The 22,602-nt window shown below is 40.8% G+C and overlaps 1 protein-coding gene across 1 annotated transcript in view; it reads left to right on the top strand.

The window, feature by feature from the left end:
• The window catches only part of arhgef4 (Rho guanine nucleotide exchange factor (GEF) 4), a 139,216-nt gene that overhangs the window by 5,728 nt on the left and 110,886 nt on the right, over positions 1-22,602 (top strand). The window contains exon 2 of the mRNA XM_067577655.1: positions 1,815-1,844. Within this exon, the coding sequence (XP_067433756.1) occupies positions 1,815-1,844 (30 nt within the window). The remainder of the gene's footprint in view (positions 1-1,814; positions 1,845-22,602) is intronic.

The following is a 22,602-nucleotide window of genomic DNA, read 5'->3' as shown; positions in this document are numbered from 1 at the left end:
AGGGAGTTATTTTACTTTGTTGTTGTTTATGAAATTCTTTTGAAGATGGGGTTTACTTATTAGAGGTCTTTTTCCTAAAAGATAAATATTCACAAGTTGAATCTGTAGTGATTGACTGTAGGCACAGGAATATACAAAGTGAGGGGTTTAGTTCAGTAACGGTGCATGACTGTAAAATGAGTTTTTATCAGGTGCCTTGCCCTGAATAACTGGTGCAAACTTTTAGCTCACTGGCAGCTAGCAAGCTCAGCAGCTTGAGTTAAGGGATCACAGGAGGATACGACTGAGGAGGTCATTGCATTGCTTCTGGACTCGGTAGAAATTCCAGGACATCATGGTTATTTTTTGGCATTGGTTTTTGGATTTATTCACGTTTTTCTAGAAGGACCTCATGAGGCATCAGCTGTGGATTTACTTTGGACAGAATGGTGCAGTGTTGTAACTCTTCCCGTATGGATTCACTCCTCTGAGTACCAACGGATATGCTACATAGACTCTCACATACTGTACACACACATTTTGTGGGCCCAATTCATTTCGTTGTTCATTACATGCCAAACGCTTTGTAAATACACTGAAATTGCCAACTTATATTTGGGTGTCTGGCTGATTTATGGTGGCTGTGAATGTTATCTTTGCATAGGGATATTTCCTCATTTAATGCTATATTTTCAATCCCTCTGGATGAAACCTTCAGCCCTTGGCATTTAGTATTACCCAAATCATAAGCACCCTAGACCTGTTACCCGTGTTTAATGGCCCTTTCACTGTATTTAATGCAGTACGAGCCAATGGAATGAATGAAAGGGTCACACTTAAAAGTACAGATTTGTATTAGCTTTTCAATTGCCCACCAAGGGGGAGGTTCTTCATAGTTAAAGTTCACTGCTGACATCTCTCCCATCGATTCTGGTATTGCCTGGCTCTCCACCGTGCTCTTTTTTGTTCTATATATCATAGCCTTTAAAACTGTGCAAACAGTACCAGCATGGCTTTATAAGCACCAGCTTGAAGTGATGCTTCATACAGACATGTCCTAGAAATACTGTAGTATTTGAGCAATTTATTGCCTGTGACCACCCTCACTTTAAGACATCATATAGTGTTGTGTTCATTTTATTGTGTCAGGGGGCTGCAAGTCTTCCTGATGTGGAATTCTGCTTTCTGTGAACATCAAAGCTCCACAGACTCACCATATGTTACAGTAGCTGCGTCTTAAAAAAGTATAGTGTTTTATAGTGCAGTTTGTAAGAGCGCCAACAAGCCTTTTTATGAGGCTATACTGTTTCTTTAGCTGCTGTTGAAACTTCAAACTGTGACCGGTGTTCATTATGAGACTGTCACCATGTGTTTTCAAAGCAGCTGTGATACAAAGAGGCCACATAGTTAATTAAAGGAATACTCTTGCTAAAACATGCATTTTGAAAATGTAACACCTCTATTAGTTTTGGCTCTGAAAAATTTGTAGCTTGCTCTTCTGACAGCTGTAGTCTGTTTGAATTCGTGGAATAAGCCAGTGTAGCGTAGTTTTGAGTGACAGATGTAATGTGAACAACATCTTGAGCACAATAATGGGCAGAGGAGAAGTGGATTGTGATGCAGAAGTGGTTTGAGAAATTTTTATGGATGTTTTTGATACTTTTTATTGCTGTGAAAGTGGGTTACTATTCAAATTCACTGTAATCCAAATTGAATAATGCATTTGATATTCAAAACAGATTTTTATCTCACTGTTTCTTTAATAGTTAATCTTATGAATGTCTTACAAAAATTATGTATTCATCACTGTGTTTTCCTTTTTTTCCTCTCTCCAGAAACTCCGATGCCAGTCAGCTCCGCTACAGGTAAGACCAAAGAAAGTGCATTATCTTCTTTAAAATTCAGTATCTTAAAGCCTTTGGCTTGCTAGTTTATTGGGATCAGAGTGGTATCTGTAATCTGTAATGTCCCACCTTCTTTTCCTTGGATCTACAGTAGCTGTGCCTGAAATAGCACACACTTTACAGTTTAAACCTCTGTATAAACCTTTTGGCAAAACTGTTTCATTACTGTCGACAGCCACAGACAGTTTTACATTCAAAGCACCAGATCACTCAAAACCATAAATCCCAACATCCCTTACACCTACAAGGTCAACATGTCATCTATTTTTCAGATTTCAATCGCAGTATGTGCTAGAGCCGATAAAATCCAAATTCAAAGAATGTCTAGAAATATTCAGTAAACATTCAGCAGCATGTGCCCTTATGTTATGGCATGTTTACACTGCTCTGCTTTAGCAGCACTGTGCCAAGAGAGTAACTGCACTGACCTGAGCTGTGATGGTCCTGCTTGGTAGCAGGGCTGAGCTGGACTAACCTGGGACAGTGTCCTCCCTCAGTCCAAAGCCATGTCTCATACTATACTGATTGGCTCAACATGTGTATGCAGGGACAGAGAAATCATAATATCTGTTTTTAAATGTTGTACTATGGGTAGCTTTTGTAGCTCCTAACTGAATCTCTGTTGTTTGGAGTTTAGTTTCTCTCTTACTTTCCTGTTCCTACTTTCACATATCTGCCTTTTTACTCTTTGTTGATTGCTTTTGAAGCTGTATTTTCTGTGAAAGTTACGACTGATGCGAACTGCTACAGTTTGCTGCAATTTCCTGCTACAGCTGCTTCAAATTAAAAGCTTTTCACCAGCTAACAACTGAATGGCTTTTGCCTCAGTGCCCTCCATCAGCTGTTATTAGCCAGGTTTACAGTCAATATATTTGTGAATGAACTTTCAGGTTGACAGTTGCACATGGTAACCCAGTCTCTGTTGTCTGTTCTTGCTTGTGGCAGAAGTACTTCCAAGTTTAGATGGAATAATGACATGCTTAAGCTTGTTTGGCGCCTTTGGCCTTGAAAAATGTCTGAGGGGAGTTGTCGATCGTTTTTTATTTTTTTGGGGGGGGGGTTCAAATTAGCAGGCAGTTACACCTTTTTTCCATTTTCTGTTTATCTGTTTAGCGCTCCATGGTTTAGCATCATCAGGTTAGGCTAACCCATTGTTGCTAACTTTGGAGCTAACCCCTTCACTTTTCCAGCAGTTGGGCAAACAACAGACGTGACTTTTCATGGTCTTGACAAGCTGCAGCATTTATTAACTGACACACTGACATACTGTACATTTACTGCCAGACTTACTGCTAACCTTTTCCTTTGCTCCGCTCGCATTCACCGTTATTTTTTTGCTGTTCGCTCTCTCGCTTAACCACTAACTCGCTTACGCTCTGCTCTATCCCTTTAAAGGAGTTACGCTACCTGTAGTTTCCCAAGCAACGACACAGACGTTAACTCACGTTTTGAGACAGCGCTGCTCAGCGGCTCCCAACAGCTATTGATTTGCAAATTAACTCTACTATTATAGGGGAAACACTGTTATTAACAGATCCTTTCCCTCAATCACAGCTAAGCACGCCCTTGGTCATCTCTTCAGAGGCTGTGTTCAGGCCCACAATAACTGCATCAAAAACACTGTTGGCACAGTTTAGACTGACTCAACCTTTGCTTCAATGCAATGCAATAACTTACAGCATGTAAGACATGGAAGTGCACATTTCTGGTAGATTATTTTGTAATGTGAATGGCTTAATCTACCACTTACCTTGTGATTATGGAGGATAAAATGATTGTCACTGTGATAACGTAACAGAGTTGTAAAATCCTGTCTTGTAGTATTATAAACCACTATGCAGTGCTCTGGGGTGTGATAGGCCTTCAAACTCATAGATCTGTTTCTCAAACTGCACTTCCTGTATCTTAATTTATTCTTACATCGTTACCTGAAACAACACATTTTTTTAACACGGTGCTGTTTTCAGTCTGAACACCTTGGCCCTTGGGTGTGTACATTTATGCATTACATTACAAACTACACAGTCACTTTGAAGATTGTTCAAATATGTGCTTGGTGAACATGTAACAGAGACAATTTGTGTGAACGGTGCTGATGGTGTTCCTAGATTCAGTCTTGTTTAATGGGTGTCTGCCTCAAATTCTACAGCCTCACTAACGGTCTATGAGCAGCAGGATGGAGAATTGCACACATTGGCAGCAGATGCTAAAACAAATCCTTACACAGTATGTCAGAGGACTGAGCTAGCCTTTGAGGTTCACCATTTACCTGCTATAATGTTTTCTGGATCACTGCTAATGCGCTTTTTATATGACTTTCAAAGGCTCACATGACTTCAGCTGCCTGCTGAGTAGTTGAAACCATATGGCAACAAAGGCTTCTTATATTGTTGTGGTGCTTTGTAACTCTTTGGTGTTAGTTATGGTACCCTTTGTCAGGAGAGGAAATAATTGATCTAAGGTGAGACTTAACTCTTCCAGAAGATCCTAGCAAGTCAACTGTGTTGTTGCATATTGTTGTGTGTGTGGCCTATTTACACAACTATGTTATTAATAAAAACGTGGAAGAAGGGAACTAAGTTTTATGGTTCTTTATCGGTTGAATCCAAACATAACACAACACATACAGATCAATACGTGCCTAATAGTGCATGTAACAACGTGCTACTACAACATAAAGTAGTCCTTCATTATAATGTAGACTATACAGTACACATATCATAGGAGTCAAAGTGTAGAGTTAGGTGGGATTGACCACAAAAGCCTGAATAAATCCCTTGCGACCCCTCTCTGTGTTGTTGGTGCAAGCAGATGAAATCTCCAGTACTGTGACCCACATTTGAACCTTGATAACCCAGCTCATACAGTGTGTCTGTCAGTGGTCCGCCTGGCAGTTTCCCAGAGGAGTGGAACTCATTGTGTCTTCCTTCAACACTTTGAGGACACAGTGTGAGGAAACGCTACCAGGAGCTCTCTCTGTAATTTACAAGGAGTTAAGTCTGGTTCACTGTGGAGCTCAGAAACCACAGAACACAACAGTAATAGAACTGTGGGTCTGTCTGGACCTGCTGCTTTTACTGCTGCTGTTCAGCTGGTTCTTCAGGATCCCACAATTGCAGACTGGGATCAACATCAAGAGTCTAAACAGTAATATGTAGATACCATGATGCTGTTTGTGTGTGAATGTTAAAAATAAAGACCTCTGATTGGCTGCCAACATCTTTGTTGTTTTCAGCAATTCAAACAGGACTTGTGTTGTACTCATTTTTCCCCAGCTGGGAAAACAATCAGAGCTTTGTAGGTGGGATTAAGAATGGTGACATCATATAACTGACTGATATTATAAAACTGTGTGGATGGGGTATTTGCAACTGTACAGGTTGTTGTAAATTGACTCAGAGAAAAAGTACTCTTAAATTAACATATTTTTCATCCACCTGTCAAACATAAAGTTACTGCTCTGAACAACTACTACCACAGCTTCTGTGTTGACTGAAAATAACATTGTTACGACGGATATATCAGTAGCTATTAAGGGGTTGCTGTTAACCCCTTGTGTCAAGTGTAAATGCAGCCTATGAGTAAAGCACAGTGAAGACTCTTTTGAAGACTCTTTTTCTTGCATTCTTCATCAGATGTAAGAAAATACCTTTCAATAAATAATTCATATTGGAAACATATAAAGCCATTGCTTTAAATCCACTGAAAATGGTGTGGGTGTGTCGATTTCCCACAGCTATTTTTTTTCTTTTTTTTTAACTTAGGAATCAATGCTGGAGTTAAAAAATAGTTTGGTTAGGAAAAACCTCAAACCTAGCAACTATGCAGCGGATCCAGAAGTCTGCACAGACGGGCTTTTTTCTCCTGGTGACTGTATGTCTTCTTTTCAGTGGCAATAGCTGACAGTGCTGCAGTCAGTGCGTTTGTGTCCGAAGGCATCTCAAAGGGCTTTGGGCATTTAACACTGCCAGGATGACACTGGCGCCAAACGCTAACGGCCACCTTCTCTCTGGGCCACTTTAATAGGCCAGCAGGAAGGAGCACAGTGTGGGCCTGTGTGTTTTTCAATCTGCGTCCATCCACAGACCATCCCAGCAGATTATCAGTTTCATGGCTAGTGTGGGACTTCAGCTTTTCTAATGAGAATCAACTCAAGGTCACATCATGCAGCTAGCTGGTGAGCTCAAGCTTTTTTTTGTGCAAACAATTTTGGCACAGTATTTATCTGTGTAATGTGGTTTTGTGTTTGCTTATGATTTCAAATCAGTAATATCAGCTAATCAGTTAATGTCTTAAAGGGTAAGGCTGGCAATTTCCTATGTTTTACCTATTGTCAACAAATCTCATGTGCAGAGCCAAACAAACAATGACGTTATCCTACTTACAAGTATTGTGTATCTGAAGTCTGATATATTGTACTCCTCTGTGCTGTAGATCTCTGTTGTTTCCAAATTAATTATTAAATTAAAAACACATCACCGAGTCACACTGCACTGGGTGACATGTTCCTTGTCACTGAAGATGGTGGTTACCCGAGTTTAGAAATGGCTCCAAAGAGTAATCTGGTTGTATGGGGCCTTTGGAGGCAACATTGCAAATCAATAAGTCTGATTTATTTTTTGCACCACTGCGATGAAGTACCTTCATTTGCCAGATAGTTATTCCATTCGATTGGCCAAAACAAACTCTTTTCTTTTAATCTATAAGTGGTTTTTCAGTTGAAAGTGTACCTTATCACAATGTGTATAAAATTATGTCATAAATGTCATGAGCCCCTTTTCAATTAAATTGTTCCCTATACTAAGAAGCCACAGGAACTTAACTCAGGAACTAAAAGTCCTTTCTGCACATTACTGTTTGCATTTCCAGTATGTCTGAAGAACTGTATGTTAAACCAATAACAGATGACTGATAAAAAATGACAGGGGTTGGAGACTCAGTTTGTTTTCTTGTATGGGGAAACAACATGGTGTCTTGGTGTACTCTTTGCATTTGCTTTGCTTAGTGAATACATGTAATTAATAAATGTTAAGGAGGTGGAAAAGGAGACTGAAAACTCAGGTATCTATCATAAATTCTGACTGTCTAGTGTCATTCCTAACATACATGTGTACTGAAGCTGCTGCTGCTGCTCCTCAAGTGGTTCTTCAGACTGGGATTGAACTCTGACACTTCAAGATTCAAGCTTGCCAGTGTAGCTAATTCAAAGAATGTTTGCAAGAGAAGTCATCTTGCACACACTGGGCTATACTAGTGCTCATAATTTCTATGACAGTCGTCAATGGTCTTCACAGAATTCTAGGATATGATGGCGCCATAAATTTCAAGTCTTTTACTATCATATTTCTAGACTCTGCAACCTTTAGTAAAGTTTAGGATTAGAAAAGAATATGCCTACTTTTCTCTTTAAAAAGCCTCCAGCATAGAGATGATATAAGGGTAACTTTTTATTTGGAATAGGGAGTTAATATCACACTGCAAGAAAATTGGTTTAGCATTATATAGTAAACATTAAACTGTTGGGGAGAAAAGATTTCATTGGAACAATATAAGTTTTTGTCTGATGGATCTAGTGTAAGAAGAGTTCCTCTGTGCCCCTGATGGGATTATAATGTGTTTGTAATGCATCACCATGTACCTCAAGTGAAGTGTTAGCCAGAATTACAAACACAGCTTTACAAACAGTATGGGGTGGCTGGACAGCCCTGCCTTCCTCTGGCCCTCCCCCCATCCTCTGCTCTCTCTCGTGGGCTTCTCTTGTGTGGTTGGATTGCATGAGTTGAGGCTGCTCTGGAGATAAACATACTTGTATGAGGAGAAAGTTGTATTTCTGCTTGCCTGTCAGCCAACACAAGCCACCACAGGATGTTAATATCAGCCCCAACATGGCACAGGTGAGGCTGTTTCTTTCTATTTGAACATGGGAAAAGGCTGTGAAGGAGCAGGAAGAGGAGTTCAGGTCCGTAGAGTCTTTTTATGTGATAACAGTAGGAGTTTGTTATGTAACGACCAGCCTCATTAGTTCCAGTATGTTTGATTTGTGTAGTCTTTGTCTAACTGGGGCTTCACAGGGTCGTGCATGCTATCTGATGGCCAGCTGAGCTCTGAAGTCCTAAAAGCAAAACACATGTTCTGCTTCTCTTCTTAACCCGCCACAGTCACAAGAATATGGGGATAGCACTGAGGCTCTGAACTTTAAACCTTCTCCTATGGGTTGCATTGCATTTTTTTAAGGATCAAGGAATTAGACTAAAAGCTTTTTCTACAGTTGCACTCATTGTGAGCCACTCTGGATTAGGCCCGGCAGCCTATCTCAATAGAGCTGCGAAGTGGGAAGACCCGCTGCTTCCGGAAGTATTTCTCACCACTGTAAATTCCCATTTGAAAGGCCTCTTTCAATGAAATCCTGAATGTTCCACAACAAAGACACACAGGAGTCTCTAGGATAATTTAACAATACTACAGCATAGGTTTATTTTTAACATCAGTTTCAATTATTTTGATCTTGTTTTTGAGAAATACTGTTGGATCAGCCTCTGCTATGAAGAAGAAGCAAGTCAGCAGTGTGAATCAGAGGTGTAGTAAATTCAGAATGCTTTGACATTGTATAAAAACAGAGGAGTAAATACTACTTGGATCTGACAGTGATGCAACTCAACACAAGAAAGGGACTGTCTGCAAGAAAGGGAGTGGATTCCCCCCAAAAATCACTTCTTCACTTGTCACCTGTTCTTTACACTGCTTCAGTTTCTAAATTGTTCGTTACACTGTAGCTTGTTGATTGGATGTTTCCCACCAAAAGGCTCCTTGAAAGTCATAGTTGACATTTCCTAAATGATTTAACCAGTCTCATGCCCTTACGGAGAGCTCCACCTGTCAGTTGCCTAACATTGTCTACGATAAAATACATAGGACTTTTATTTTCAGAATGATGGATGCCCAAAATACTCTCTCCCGCTTTGCAACTCTATACTTTCTGAGTACAGACTGAATTGTGTCTGTACCTACCAGTATGACTGGAATTGATACACAGTGTTTAGTCTGATTCTTAGTGTTATTTACAATGTACACATGCATGCACTGCCATACTGGACCCCAGACATGCTAATGGTATAATCTGTCTGGTGGGTGTTTCCTGTGAAGGACCCTTTGCTGCACAGGAAAGGCAAGAATTAATGAAACAAAGACATCAATGTTTCCCATTTGAATATTTGGAGCATCTATATAGAAAGCATAGGTGACATACAGCTGTCCTCTTTTTCATTCTCCACCTTCTTTCCCTCATTTTGCCCTCCTCCTCTCTTTCTGCCTCTTTCTGACAAGCACACAATCAGAATGTGAGCAGACACACAAGGTCGTCTGCAAACCCTCCTCAGTGCAGATCCTATGTGTTTGTAGTAGTGTGAGAACTCTGGATATACACACACCCACACCCACATAGTCATCAGTAAATCAGCGTCCAGAGGCGAAGCCGTCACATTCCTCTCAGAGGGGTAGGACTGCAATGGGGTTGTTGGGGTGATGGGGTGACGGGCTGTTGTCCAAGCTTTAACACACAGTTGACACAAGAGAGATACTCAGGAATTTGACTCATTTCACATCCAGCCAAGCTAAGGGGAATGGATGGCGAGGAAACACTCAGCCGTCCCATTTCCCATGCTCCCTCATTGTATCCATGGTTATGAGAAAAGCTACAGTCTTCACATTTGACTTACAGTGTCTCGGCTTTGTTCTGGCATGTTCTCCATCTATGGGTTTTTTTCGTGACCTTTAACTTCCTGTTGGAGAATATTTTGCAGACTTCCTTTGAATAATGATTGTTTTATTATTATTATTATTATAACTTAATAAGTGATAAATGCTCGGGTAAATTCCTTTGTCACATTAATTTAGACATGAAGGCATTCGATCAAAATTGGTTCTTACGATGTGTTGTCCAACCATGTCAGAAATCAAATGTGTTTATAGTTGTTCAGAACGGTTTCACTCAAAGGCAGAGTGAAACTGTTACAGAGAGGGGAGGGGGACGGGGGAGACATTTTATCGATTAAATACTGACAAGGTCTCTGCCATCAGTAACCAGTTCTCTGCACCTGACCAACTCAGTCTGCAGCTGCCAGCTTACAGGACCACACTCTCCTTATTCTCCCCTCTGATCGAGGAGGCAATCTCCAAACTTTTGATTGACTCTTGCCCCACTATCCCCGCACCTAACCCCACAGTCACACACTTACAACGGGAGTTGTCCTCGCTGCATTTAAGCAAGCTCGAACCACCCCGCTGCTCAAAAAACCATCACTCAACCCAGCCCAGGTTGAAGACTACAGACTGGTTTCACTCCTGCCCTACCTATCAAAAATACTTGAGCGCACAGTCTTTACCCAAGTCTTTACCCTTTCTGAGAACAACCTGTACAACCCGAATCAGTCTGGTGGGGGCACTCTACCGAGACTGCACTCCTGTCGGTTACGGAATCACTACGCTCAGCTAGAGCTACTGGTCAATCCTCAGTCCTTTTGATGCTAGATCTGTCAGCTGCCTTTGACACAGTTAACCACCAAATCCTCTTCTCCACACTCACTGAGCTTGGTATCTCAGGATCCGCCCTCTGCTGGTTCATGTCCTTCCTCTCACGGAGATATTTTAGAGTATCTTGGAAGGGAGAAGTGTCCATACCACACCGCTTATCCACAGTGGTTCCTTAAGGGTCAATGCTTGGTCCCCTTCTTTTCTCAATATACACTACCTCACTTGGCGCAACCATCACAACAACATCAGGAAGATCAGACCCTACCTGTCTGAGCATGCAGCACATCTCCTGGTATAGGCTCTTGTAATATCACGCCTTGACTAATGCAACTCCTTACTGGCAGGCCTCCCCACATGTATGTTCAAGCATCTACAGATGATCCAGAATGCGGCGGCATGGCTGGTCTTCAACCAGCCCAAAACAACACGTCACCCCGCTGTTCATATCCCTCCACTGGCTCCCAGTTGCTGCCCGCATCAAATTCAAAACCCTGACACTCGCTTACAAAACAGCAACTGAAACTGCTCCCGCCTACCTGAACTCTCTCATTCAGGTCTACACTCCCTCCCACTCATTACGCTCTGCCAATGAAAAAGGGGCCTGGTACCTCCACCACAACAGGGCCCTGAGTTGCCAGCTAGACTCTTCTCCTCTGTTCCCTGGTGGTGGAACAGGTTACCAAACTCTGTTTGATCCGCAGAGTCCCTCTCAATCTTTAAGAAAAGACTAAAGACCCAGCTATTTTGCGAACACCTCTGCACTTGATGGACTGAAGGAAGAGAAAAAACAAAAATACAAAAAGAAAAAAATCTGCTTCCATGCAATGTATGCACTCTATGCATTGCCTCTGTGCACGGCCTGTTGGAATCTACGTCCTATTGGACTCAAACTTAGCTTTATAGCACTTCTCATGTTGTTCTCTCCTGACTAGATCCCTGCTTGTGTTGTATCAACTTTCAGATGTATGTCGCTTTGGATAAAAAACGTTTGCTAAATTAAATTGTAAGATTGTAAGATTGTAAGAAATACAGAGCACATATTTTCAGACAGTCTCTCTTGGAAGGCAGTCATAGTGTTGCATTCGGTTGGTCACATGAAAAGTGACATAAATAGATGTGTCACTTTGGTGGTGATGGTATAGCCAGAAAAAGGAGAGCTAGAGAGAGAAGTTCAAACCCTTCCTACCCCCGCACAGCTGACCAATCACTGTGTGAAGTGGGTGTGAATGTCGGCTCGTCTGTATTGGAGAGTTATAGAAATGAGGGGGTTAGGTATTTGACCATCTGACAGGCATGTCTGTATGAGAATACTAGGCTCTTAAGCATATTAATATTTGCTTATCAGCACTAAACATAAAATACAACAGTGGCTGACGTAATTTCATTACTTAGTTTTGGGGGTATCTGGCCATAAAACTAAGTATTGGACACATTTTGAACTGCTAGTGGTGCTAGATGAAAAGTCAGGTGATCGCTTAAATTATTACAATTCATCCTTGGGGGCAATCCATTCAAAAGCCTCCTGAAATAGAGTCAGAGCTTGCTCAAAGCTAATGGATGTGATTGGACGATTTACCTCTGAATGTTGAACTCTTGATTTGATGCACAAGAGAAAACTCAACATAGAGCGTCAGTATCACATCCTTGGATATGAGTTTGACAATGACTTTTGACTTTTGGGAGTATCGCTTTTTAAATATTGAAGCTAAAATAACATTCATAATCATTATTATACGTGAATTCATAATATTATAGCATGGAAGAGAAGCAGATCTTATGAAAAATTTAATTTTCAGATTTTAGATTTTGGGAAAACCTAATGGTGGCTGAATTAAAGACACAATTACTTTTTACATGATTATAGCATCTTTCAGATCATTCCTCTGGCAGAAAGGTGAGTAGTGAGGTGCGTTGCTGTCTATGTGTCTTTTTTTGATTTTACCACTTCACCATCACCGCCAAAGTTGGATATTTTCTCATTCTACAGTGTCCACATATGGGCTATAAATTACTATTCAAAATACTCTACACAAAGTTTATATTGCATACATCTGAGTCATGTTCAGTTCCACTGTTTTGAATTAGGCTACAAAGCTGCAGGAACATTTTTTGAGTTGGGGGTTCTACACTCTGGATTGACACGCCTGAATAATGTTAGAAACCTGGTTACTGTTGAACCTATTCATCTTGATGTCAGTTAAACAGAAACGGTCATGCTTCTGGGGCTGGGAGAAGTGGGCTGTAATGCATCCAAAAAGAAGATATTACAACAATAGAATAGCTTACCTCAGCCCCTCAGTGGCAGGGATACTGTGCAGGTACTTCCTGCAGGTATGCAGCATGGTTATGGAATGGTGAGATTTAAGCAACTAAACCTGCTTTGTTAAGATTAGGAAAACTATGTCATGATTATTTTTGCAAAAATGTCTTGTTGACAACAGGACATGAACCTGGGACCCCACTGTTGAGTTAAGAGCTTTACTCATTCCCTACCTTGACCTCCAGATACTCACTAGACTATATCAGTGTCACACTACTTCCTGCATTGGTATGAATATTGTTATAAAAAAGGTCTGTAAATTATTTAAATATCCTCTTCACATTTCATGCTGCCGTTGTGTTTGACAGAATGTGCTAATGTAGAAAATTGGCATGTGGATGTCATTTGTAGAAGTTTGGTTGATTGAGAATGCACTTAAAGGAGTAGTGTGTAGGATTTAGTGGCATCTATTGGTTAGATTGTAGATTGCAACCAACTGAATACCCTTCCCCCTTCCCTTTCTAATTATGTAGGGGAACCTGTGGTGGCCGCAAAACTTGCGAAAAACACAAAAGGCTCTCTCTAGAGCCAATGTTTGGTTTGTCCGTTCTGGGCTACTGTAGAAACATGGCAGTGCAACATGGTGAGCTCTGTGGAAGAGGACCAACTGCCTCTGTAGATATAAAGGGTGCATTCTAAGCTAATGAAAACACAATTCTTAGTTTCAGCTGATTATACACTAATTAAAACATACTTATGATATACTTTTCCATCTGCCAATAGATCCCCCTAAATCTTACACACTGGTCCTTTAAAGCACCTGGAGACAACTAAACTATGGTCATAGTTCAGGAAGGAAGCCAACTCAGGTGTGTGTGTGTGTGTGTGTGTGTGTGTGTGTGTGTGTGTGTGTGTGTGCGTGGTTTCCCAGCCATACCAGTAATTGACTCCTCTGCTTCCTCTCAGCAGCTGACCACTAATTTTGGACTCACTGGTCTACAGGCCCAGCAAAAAACAGTGCTTACAATTAGGGAGGACCAAATGTTAAAGGTGAAGCCAGACTAGGAGCAGAGTCAGCCCAGAGAGCATACACTCGGGCCTGGCCCTTTCCTCCTCCGTTCTTATTTTGTACCTGTCCTATTTCAGTGGCATCTGTGCTAATGGAATCCAACCAGTGGCAGTCTGACCACAGAGTCAGAGTTCCTCTGCTTATTTCTTTTCTGTTTGACTTTTGCATGCTGACAAAAACTCCTGCTTTCTCACAGAGCATAGTGTATGTAGTGACTCTTCTGTACTATTCAATGCAGTGTATGCATTTGAATACATGGGTTCATAGACTAACTGACCAAAGCAAGTGCAGAGTGTCTTCTGGATGCTGTGTTTGAAGGACCAACAGATGTCAAAATGCATCTCAACTATCTATAGATATAAAACGATCTTCTAAGAGAAAGATGCTCAAACAATTTTTCTACAGGTGCTACAGATGTTCTGCTGTAAAATGTCTAGAGAGCAATCAAAAGAGGAGGTAATTTTCATAAAATAGCACATTATACCATGTGATGCAGTCTGCACAATTGTTTTCAGTGTTTCCCCTATAATAGTACAAGCCTGGCAGGCCAGCAGGCCAACAAGATGCCCCCGCCAGGCCAAAAAATATTTTCTTAAATGCCTCAAATAACGCCAAATATCCATTCATTCAGAAATCAGTAGCGTTAGGGAGCCTCTGAGCTGTGCTGTTTCGAAACATGAGACAACGTCTGTGTCGTTGCCTGGGAAACTCCTGGTGGCGTAACTCCTTTTAAGGAATAGGGCAGTGCGTAAGGGCGTGAGTGGTTAGACGAGAGAGTGAGCATCAGAAAAATGACGGTGAATGTGAGTGGAGCAGAGGAAAAAGTCAGTAGGAAGGACAGACTACAGTGTGTCAGTTAATAAATGCTGCAGCTTGTCAAGACAAAGAAAAGTCACGTCTGTTACCTTAACTGCTATAAAAAGTGAAGGGAGTTAGCTCCGAAGTTAGCAACAATGAGTTTTGATAATAACGGATGATATTTTTTCATGAGTTTTCATCAAATGATGATAATGCTGACCTCCTGCTCCTATGTGCATAAGACTGAATATATCTTCAATATTTGTGCTGGGTCCCACAGGACCTGCAGGACCCCAAACCTGGATTTACTGCAGTCAGTCAGATAGTCAGCTGGATAAACTCAGCAGCAGAACATTTATTAACTGTGTGACATATAACATACATGTGTCAAGCACATGATACAAACCTATTTGTGTGTGAATGCATGCAGGAACAGGCTGTGAATGTTGTTGTAGACATGCTGATAGGATTACACAGCTGATTTAGCTTTTTTAAATTACACTCAGGCTCTTGATTCTGTTGTCAACCTGCAGTATGACTGATATAATGCAGCTTGACTGAAGACATATTATAGTATTTGTCATTACTGATTGGGTTTTCTATCATTTGGCTTGTCTTTAACCTCAATTAGTATTGCTTTTAATGTGGCATTTTAATATTAAGTACATGACTGCTGTATTACTGGTAAAACACTAATGTTTCTTTGCCTAAAATAGTCATATTTGTACATATAGTAGGGCGTATCATGTGCCTAACCTCCTATGTCTACTGGTTGCGGCTGCATCACATTCCGTTGCTGACTTTCGGAAATAATTAAACGGCTTGCATCGCTTGTGAATGTGTATAAATGCCTATATGATTGATAATTGACTTTAAGTTAATACTTAATAATGAATTTAATTTGTTACTTCAGACAGGTATTCAATTTGCCCATAAAACACAAAAATTTCAACCAAAACAGCTTAAAATAATATTGGAAATATTGCTGCTGAGGAACAGACTGCTTGAAGATGCTCTGCTTCTGAAACCATGACAGAGATATGATGGAAACACGATGCAGCAGCATGCAGTGGGTAGGAAGGATAGACTCTGTCATTCAGCTGAACAGCTTTAAATGATGCCACCTCAACCACCTCCTCCATCCACCAATTTTGGTTTCTTTTACACAGTATGTCAACAACATGGTCAGCAGTGAGTTCAGCAGTCACCCTCACCTAAAAGTGTTCTCTAAAACACCGCTGGTTGCCTTACTGTCTTTAGACAGTATAGTGGCTGTGTAATCTAAAACTCCACAGGTGATATACACTCCCTCTTGACTGAGGCCTTTTCATGAGATTGAAGTGGAACCTGTTTTAGTTTGAAGAGAGGGGCGTAAACTCGATCTTTTGGTTGTGCCAGTGGGGATAAGACTGCACTATAGCTGGCCTAGTTTCTCTGTACAGTGCTGAACACTTACTTTATTAGGTGGTAGCACTGGTGCTAGCAAGCTAAAGATTTTAGTAGCATGAAGACAAATTTAGTAGCACACACAGGTGGACGGTTAACCCTCACATACACTATGCATTCTGACCCTTCATAGTATGGAGTGGATCATTTTTGACCCGGCTCACGTATCCCCTTTTAGTCCCTATACCAAATTTTGAATAACAAATGTATTTTGCATCCATATAAATCTTATAAATCATTAATAAATGGGTGATTAATCCCTCATTAATGTTTCAGTGAGAGTGTTGTCTTTAGGTTTATAGAGAAAATATTCACAATCACATTATATTATGATGTTATGTTATCTAAAACAGGAGAACAAAACAGCCATTATTATTTCTATGAGTGTTATTGAAAGTGAGTGGTGGTTTAATTATAACCATTAACACCATCAATCAACAACATTGCTTGCAAAGTGAAAGCCCACCTTTTCTGTCAGCTCTGCATTAAGTGTTGTAGTCATAAAACAAAACAACAAACTGGTTTGCAAATTTCAAACGAACAAAACTGCAAAAAAACATTACTTTCACAGTCTTTTTTTGTTGTGCAGAAGTTGCATCTCCCTCTCTTTTGTCCCCCTGGGGCAGTTGACTGTAGGACTGCAGACTGATCGGGGCTGTATTTGGACTATTGCGCTGCTGTGGCTGCAGTGTGGGGAAGGTGGCGATGCCCTTGCATGAGAGAAATCATAAGGACCTTTCCTCTATTTTCTCTATGTTGTCCTCTTCTTCTAATACTTACTCTTCCTCTCACTGTCTCCTTTTTCATCTTGGATTAACAGATCCACCAAATCACTCCTTCCACTCCAACAAATCAGTGAAATAAGCACTCAGGTACTTTTTATAGCCCTATGAAAGCTGCCCTCCACTATAGGGGGCTATGTGTAGCAAGGGACACATTGGGAAGGGAACATGGGCAGTTCTTGTGACAGTGGCAAGGTCCCCCTTGAGCTCTGTCCCTACTGTCCCAAAAATACACAGACATGGCAATCTATAGTTTCCGGTACCTCAAACAACACGCCCCCACCACCAAAGCCCCCTGTGTTGTAGTGCCAGATTGCCGGATTTGGTGTGAATTCAGCCTTAAGGGGCCAGTATACTCTTTCAGATCTAGCTTGTTTAGTGGTCAGATCACTTAAGTTACATAAGTGGATCAGTTATATATAATAACAGATTCACTCCAAAGTCAATCTCGCAACCCATCGGCTAACTGTCTAACAACGATTTAGCCTCTGGATGTAACAGCCAATATTTCAGGGGTTCCGGAGTAGCAAGTGGATATCCTGACAACGGTTAACAGATATCCGGGCCAAGACTTCCTCTTCCATGTGCCGGTCATTGTTTACAGTCCAATTAACAACTTGAGGCCGTCCAGACAACATCTCTGTAAACATATATATGCATAGCTGATGGGTTTTGAGATTGTGTTTTAGCCGAAATCCAAAATCTTGTTCTGTTGCCTACAGATTCTGCATTCATATGCAGATATCTGTTTATAGAGATTACTCCAAAGTTAATGAAATTGTTGTCATAGAATCTTTTAGCTCTCCCTTCTCTTTCCTATCAGTAAAGAGCAGCAATGTACAAAACATTCAGCTATGTAGCAGCTTCTCATGTTTAGTCACACTGACAGGTGACTCTCACAGGTTAAAATGACAGAAGTCGCTAGCGGCAGGTCGTATCAGCTGTGTCATTAGTGTTAATACAGTGAGTAACTTGATGAAAAATGAAACTTGTTTGTGTGTCTGTACTCGAACAGAGATAATTTGTGATGGACAAAGCTCCACTCTGTAACACTACTGTACAATCAGAGTGAGTGTTTCTGTGGTTGCCACAACTCCAACAGAGTGAGACGTCTTCTCTAGTAAAACCCGTAAAACTTTCAGTGTTGAACCAGAACCTTCAGTGTGTGGAACTAGTAGTTCTTGAAAAACAACGTGTGCCAAATGTATGTGTCAGATCCATATTTAATCAACATTGCATATCTACTGCTGCTATGTATAGAATTATTAAATTCAGAATGTATCACAGGACTGTTGTATTGGATTACTTTCCAATATGTGGGGGCTTGTATGTTTTTGTCTACTCTGTGGAGGTAAAGACTGAGGGAAGCTGACAGCATGTTATCATGTTAGTAAGATACGTTCAACCATGACATCACTTGTTTGTATGAGTGTGAGCCAGGGCTTTGGGGTAGGACCGGGTTACTTTGATCCACCTCTAACCCAAATTCTTCCTGCAGCTGAAAATAGAGAGGAAGAGAAAGGGGTCGGAAGGCTGGTAGGCAAGCAGAATAGAAAGGGGAGAGCCAAAGAAAGCATTCCTCACAAAGGAGGATGAAATGAGCCAGAGGGAGCGTAATGACTGACTGACTGCTTTTCTTTTTCTGGACCTGTGGTTTGTCTGCCCGGTCATTAGGTTTCTCTGGCCTTCCAGGCCCGGCACAACATCTCAGTGTGTGTATGAGTGTGTGTGTGAGTGACAAAGAGATAGGAAGACAGCAAATGAGCGGGTCTGGGACAGTCAAGGGAACAGAGCATGACTGACATGATTCCTTTGTATCCTTTTGACAAGTTGGCAACAAGACCTCTCTGAGGAGGATCCTGTCCAATGAATCCAGTGAAAGATCAGACTGAGAGTCATTTTTCATGGTTTTAGATGAACATAGATTTACACCCCATGTTAATGAGCTCTGCTCCACTGGCTCTCAGCTTGGCTTTGGAGAGATGGAGCTTCCTCTCTCACCATCTAGGCGCTCTTGACAATGTCCAGCTGATACACACTGTCAGCTCACATTAGAGTTCAGACCACACAGTCTGACCTATCCAGAGAGCACACAAGTGTTTGCATTCTGCTACAGTTGTCTGCATTTCTCCATATGCTGTACATTTTAACAGGAGCATCAGTTTGACAGAATACAAGGGAATATTTTTGTCAAGTATCTCAGAATCTCTCCAAGGAATCACAAAATCTAAATTAACACCCCATTCAGACAGGATTCATGTCTCGGGGAGGTGGGATGATTTTAACATTACCTGACCTGTCAAGTAAAGTGAGGACGCTTTCAAAAATAATGCCATGAGTAGTTTTTATTGATCAATTAACTTATACAAAGTTCAGCAAACAGCAGAAACTTAAGTGAAATCAATATCTGCTGTGAGCAGCGTTGCCTTTAAAGCAGCAGCAGTTCTCCTCGGTACACCTGCACACACTTTTTCAGGTGATTGGCAGGTGAGTTGTTCCTGCTTCTTGAAGAAGTTGCCACACTTTTTCTGTGGATTTCGTCGTCTCAACTGCTTCTGTCTCTTCATGTTAATCCCAGACTGACTCCATGATGTTGAGATCAGGGCTCTGTGGGGTCCAAACCATCTGTTGCAGGACTCCTTGTTCTTGGTGCTGAAGATAGTTCTTTATGACTCTGACTGATGTTTGGACTCGTTGTGATGCTGCAGAATAATCAGATCAGATTGCTCCCTGATGGTGTTGCATTATGGATAAGAATCTCAACATGCAAAGTGCCGAAAACTTTTGCACAGTACTGTATATGGGTCATTTTCGTATTTTAGAAATGTTTTTGCTAATCTGCTAGATGCAAATATGCAAACAACAACATATCGGCCTGTTTGGGAATCAATATGACAACAGGAAAAAATAAAACTATGAGGAGAGCAAGACTCCATAAAAGCTCATCAGATGAACTGTGATGTCAGCTACAGGTAGGTACTGCTGTTCTCTTTCAGACCCGTTTTTAGCCGATATTTTTATACATTTTGTCAAATTGTCTCCATAAAAAGTCTGCTAGCTGTTAGCAGCTCCTGTTTGCAGTGTAGCCATGGATGTAGACAACTATCACTGGATTATTTTGATACTGAAGAAAACTTGTGGTGATTCTCAGGCATGTTCTGAAGCCTCTTTTTCCTCTGATTTCTAAGTGGATTTATGGAGGTTTATTGGCGATATTCAATATGTGTTTCACGTCTGTGTTCAGATTTGACTGGGTTTTGAGTCTGAGAATGAGGGCGATTTTTTACTCTTCTTCACGCAGTATCTTTGCCTCACCTTCAACTCTCTGGCATCCCCCTGGGGAGGCTTTTGCGTTTCTCTTTTGGCCTGCTGAACATCCATGACTATCACAGATCATATACCAGCATTTCCCTGTGGATAAAATGCCATCTGGAACAACAAATTTAATAACCGAGGATCACAGTGGATATTTAATTCTACACCCCCCTGTAACATTAAATTTTGTCTGAATGGGGTCCAAGACTTAAAATACTCCTACCTCAGAGTAGGACTGAGAGTTAAGTACTATATGAAGCTTCCTCAGAAGTATCCAAGAGGGTACTTATGCAGTTACCAGGGAGTACCTAGAAAGGAAATTGAAAAACAAAACAAAACAGAAATTATGATATAATATATGAATGTATCCACATATTGATATAGGAAGAAAATCAACACAGATAGGATCACCAATTGCTGTGAGACAGATTTTTAGTATATATAGTATTATTCTCACCAACATGAGTCAGCTGTAACACCTTAACACTAACTGTTGCAATTGAGGGCACACAGAAACTAGTGAGCAATTTCCACCCAAAATTCAAAATGGATATTATATGGTTGAACTGAACAGTTTCTGCCAGCTCAAGTGGTAATAATATTTCAAACTTGACTTTAACCTTCTAGAAAAAAAGGACCAAAGCTATACATCACCAGTTCTATGCAAACATATGTTGCCAAAGTTAATCAACTGCTTGAATCTTATCATATCACATAACAATATTTCATTTGCTTACTAGGCTGTAGTAAAGGCTTTAAGTAAATACTGGCAAGTCACTTACATGGCTTTGAAAATAAATGTACTGTATATAATGTATAAGATTAGAGTAGGAAATTTGACTCAGCTACTTGCAATTATCTACTGTAAGTCAGCCCGATCAATCTAATTGTTTTACAATTACTATAACAAAACTATGCAGATTTGCTTTAACAATGACTGCACACTGAGTGAAGGGGAAAGATCAGGTTAAAAAATGATTAAATTCATGGATTCAAAGTAGCATCAAATATGTGTCACTCTGAGAACTTCTGACTGGTTAAAACTGATTTCCTACTCTGCAACGCTTGATAAACACAGACCCAGATCCTGCTAATGGGCCCAAATGAAGGGTCTGGTGGTGCATTCTCAACCTTATCAACACACAGTGCTTTGGACAGCTGATTTGCATGTTGCTCTCATCAATAATTCAGTTTGAGAAAACAAAACACAGTGTTAAGTGGCCACTTGCAGAGAGTGGAAGGGGTGGAGAAGACTGGAGGGGCTCTTTGCACAAGCAGTGACACTCTTTTAGGTTCATGGAGTTGGCCCGGGCCTCTGGAACACTTGTTATGCAAATGAGGGAGTGGATGCATGATGATTTCCTCCTGTAACTGTTGGTTACCCAGGAAATATGGAGGGCCCGCTGTCTTTCACTCACATTGGCGCTATTCTTATTCTCTTTGGATTGAATTAGTATTAGCATGGAGGTCTGGTGATTATATGTTGTCTGAGTGGTAATGATGTAAAAAAAAAATGCAGCAAACATTGCACTCTCATTTCATTTTTGTTCTTCCATAGACATTTCCATGACTATTAAGTCTGATTAAACAGTGTTGTGTATAGTGATTATCTGCAGACGTCAGGTCATCATTTAACCATATTATTTGAAATTTGTCCATATTGGTGCCAAAACCCATACCCATGTTTCAATACCAATACCAAAACAATATTTTTTGATATAACAATGTGGGAATATTAACATGTTTGAACCATTTTTTCATTCAAAACAATAAGTCTAGTGTTAGAAAATATTTCTTTAGAACTGATTTGATTCTGTTAAATATACATCAAACCAGCTCTTGACTGTTGATCAAGTGATTCGGAATCTTTAGCTCTTTATTTATAGAAATGAATTTGTGTTAGAGTTGGGGCACCTGTTATACAATGGAGGATCAGATGATAGTTTAATCTGGAGATGAAGTCAAAGATTGAGGGACCCCTGTGTCTACTACATCAGAGTGTATCTGAGTGCCAGCTCATGTCTTAATGTTACTGACATTTACATGTCATCAGAGCCCTGACACACTGAGCTGACAGTGGCAGGTGCTGCTGGGCTGTAGTTGAGAGTGTGTCAAAGACCATTAGCCATAGAGTGGGTCCAGCACTGTTAGCTCTCTAGACCTTACTGGTGGCTATTAGGTTGATTGAAAATGGTGAATTGGTGGTTGAAGCAGTCGGTGAGAGAGAGCTGTCTGATTGGCTGCACAGGCAGTGAATCCATGATCTCACCCATGTAGTGTGTTCTCTCTGCCTCGGAATGACAAATCCAGGACAAATCAAAGAACAAACAACCTTGCAACGTGAGATGAAACTTCTATCTGTTAGTGTTCTGACTTGTTCAAGTTAGATTCACAGTGGCTTGGAAAAGGTAGACTAGTTTGTGACTGGTTTTGTCATGCTTGTTTGGTTTCAAATCATGCAATTCATAGTAGAAACAAGTCTGCCAATTCTTGTCTGCCTTGTCATTCAGTGTGTTCTCC

This window comes from Thunnus thynnus, chromosome 21 (genome assembly GCF_963924715.1).
Source record: "Thunnus thynnus chromosome 21, fThuThy2.1, whole genome shotgun sequence".
NCBI lineage: Eukaryota > Metazoa > Chordata > Actinopteri > Scombriformes > Scombridae > Thunnus > Thunnus thynnus.
The sequence above is the reverse complement of the archived record's forward strand: the minus strand, read 5'-3'. Positions and strand labels throughout refer to the sequence as shown.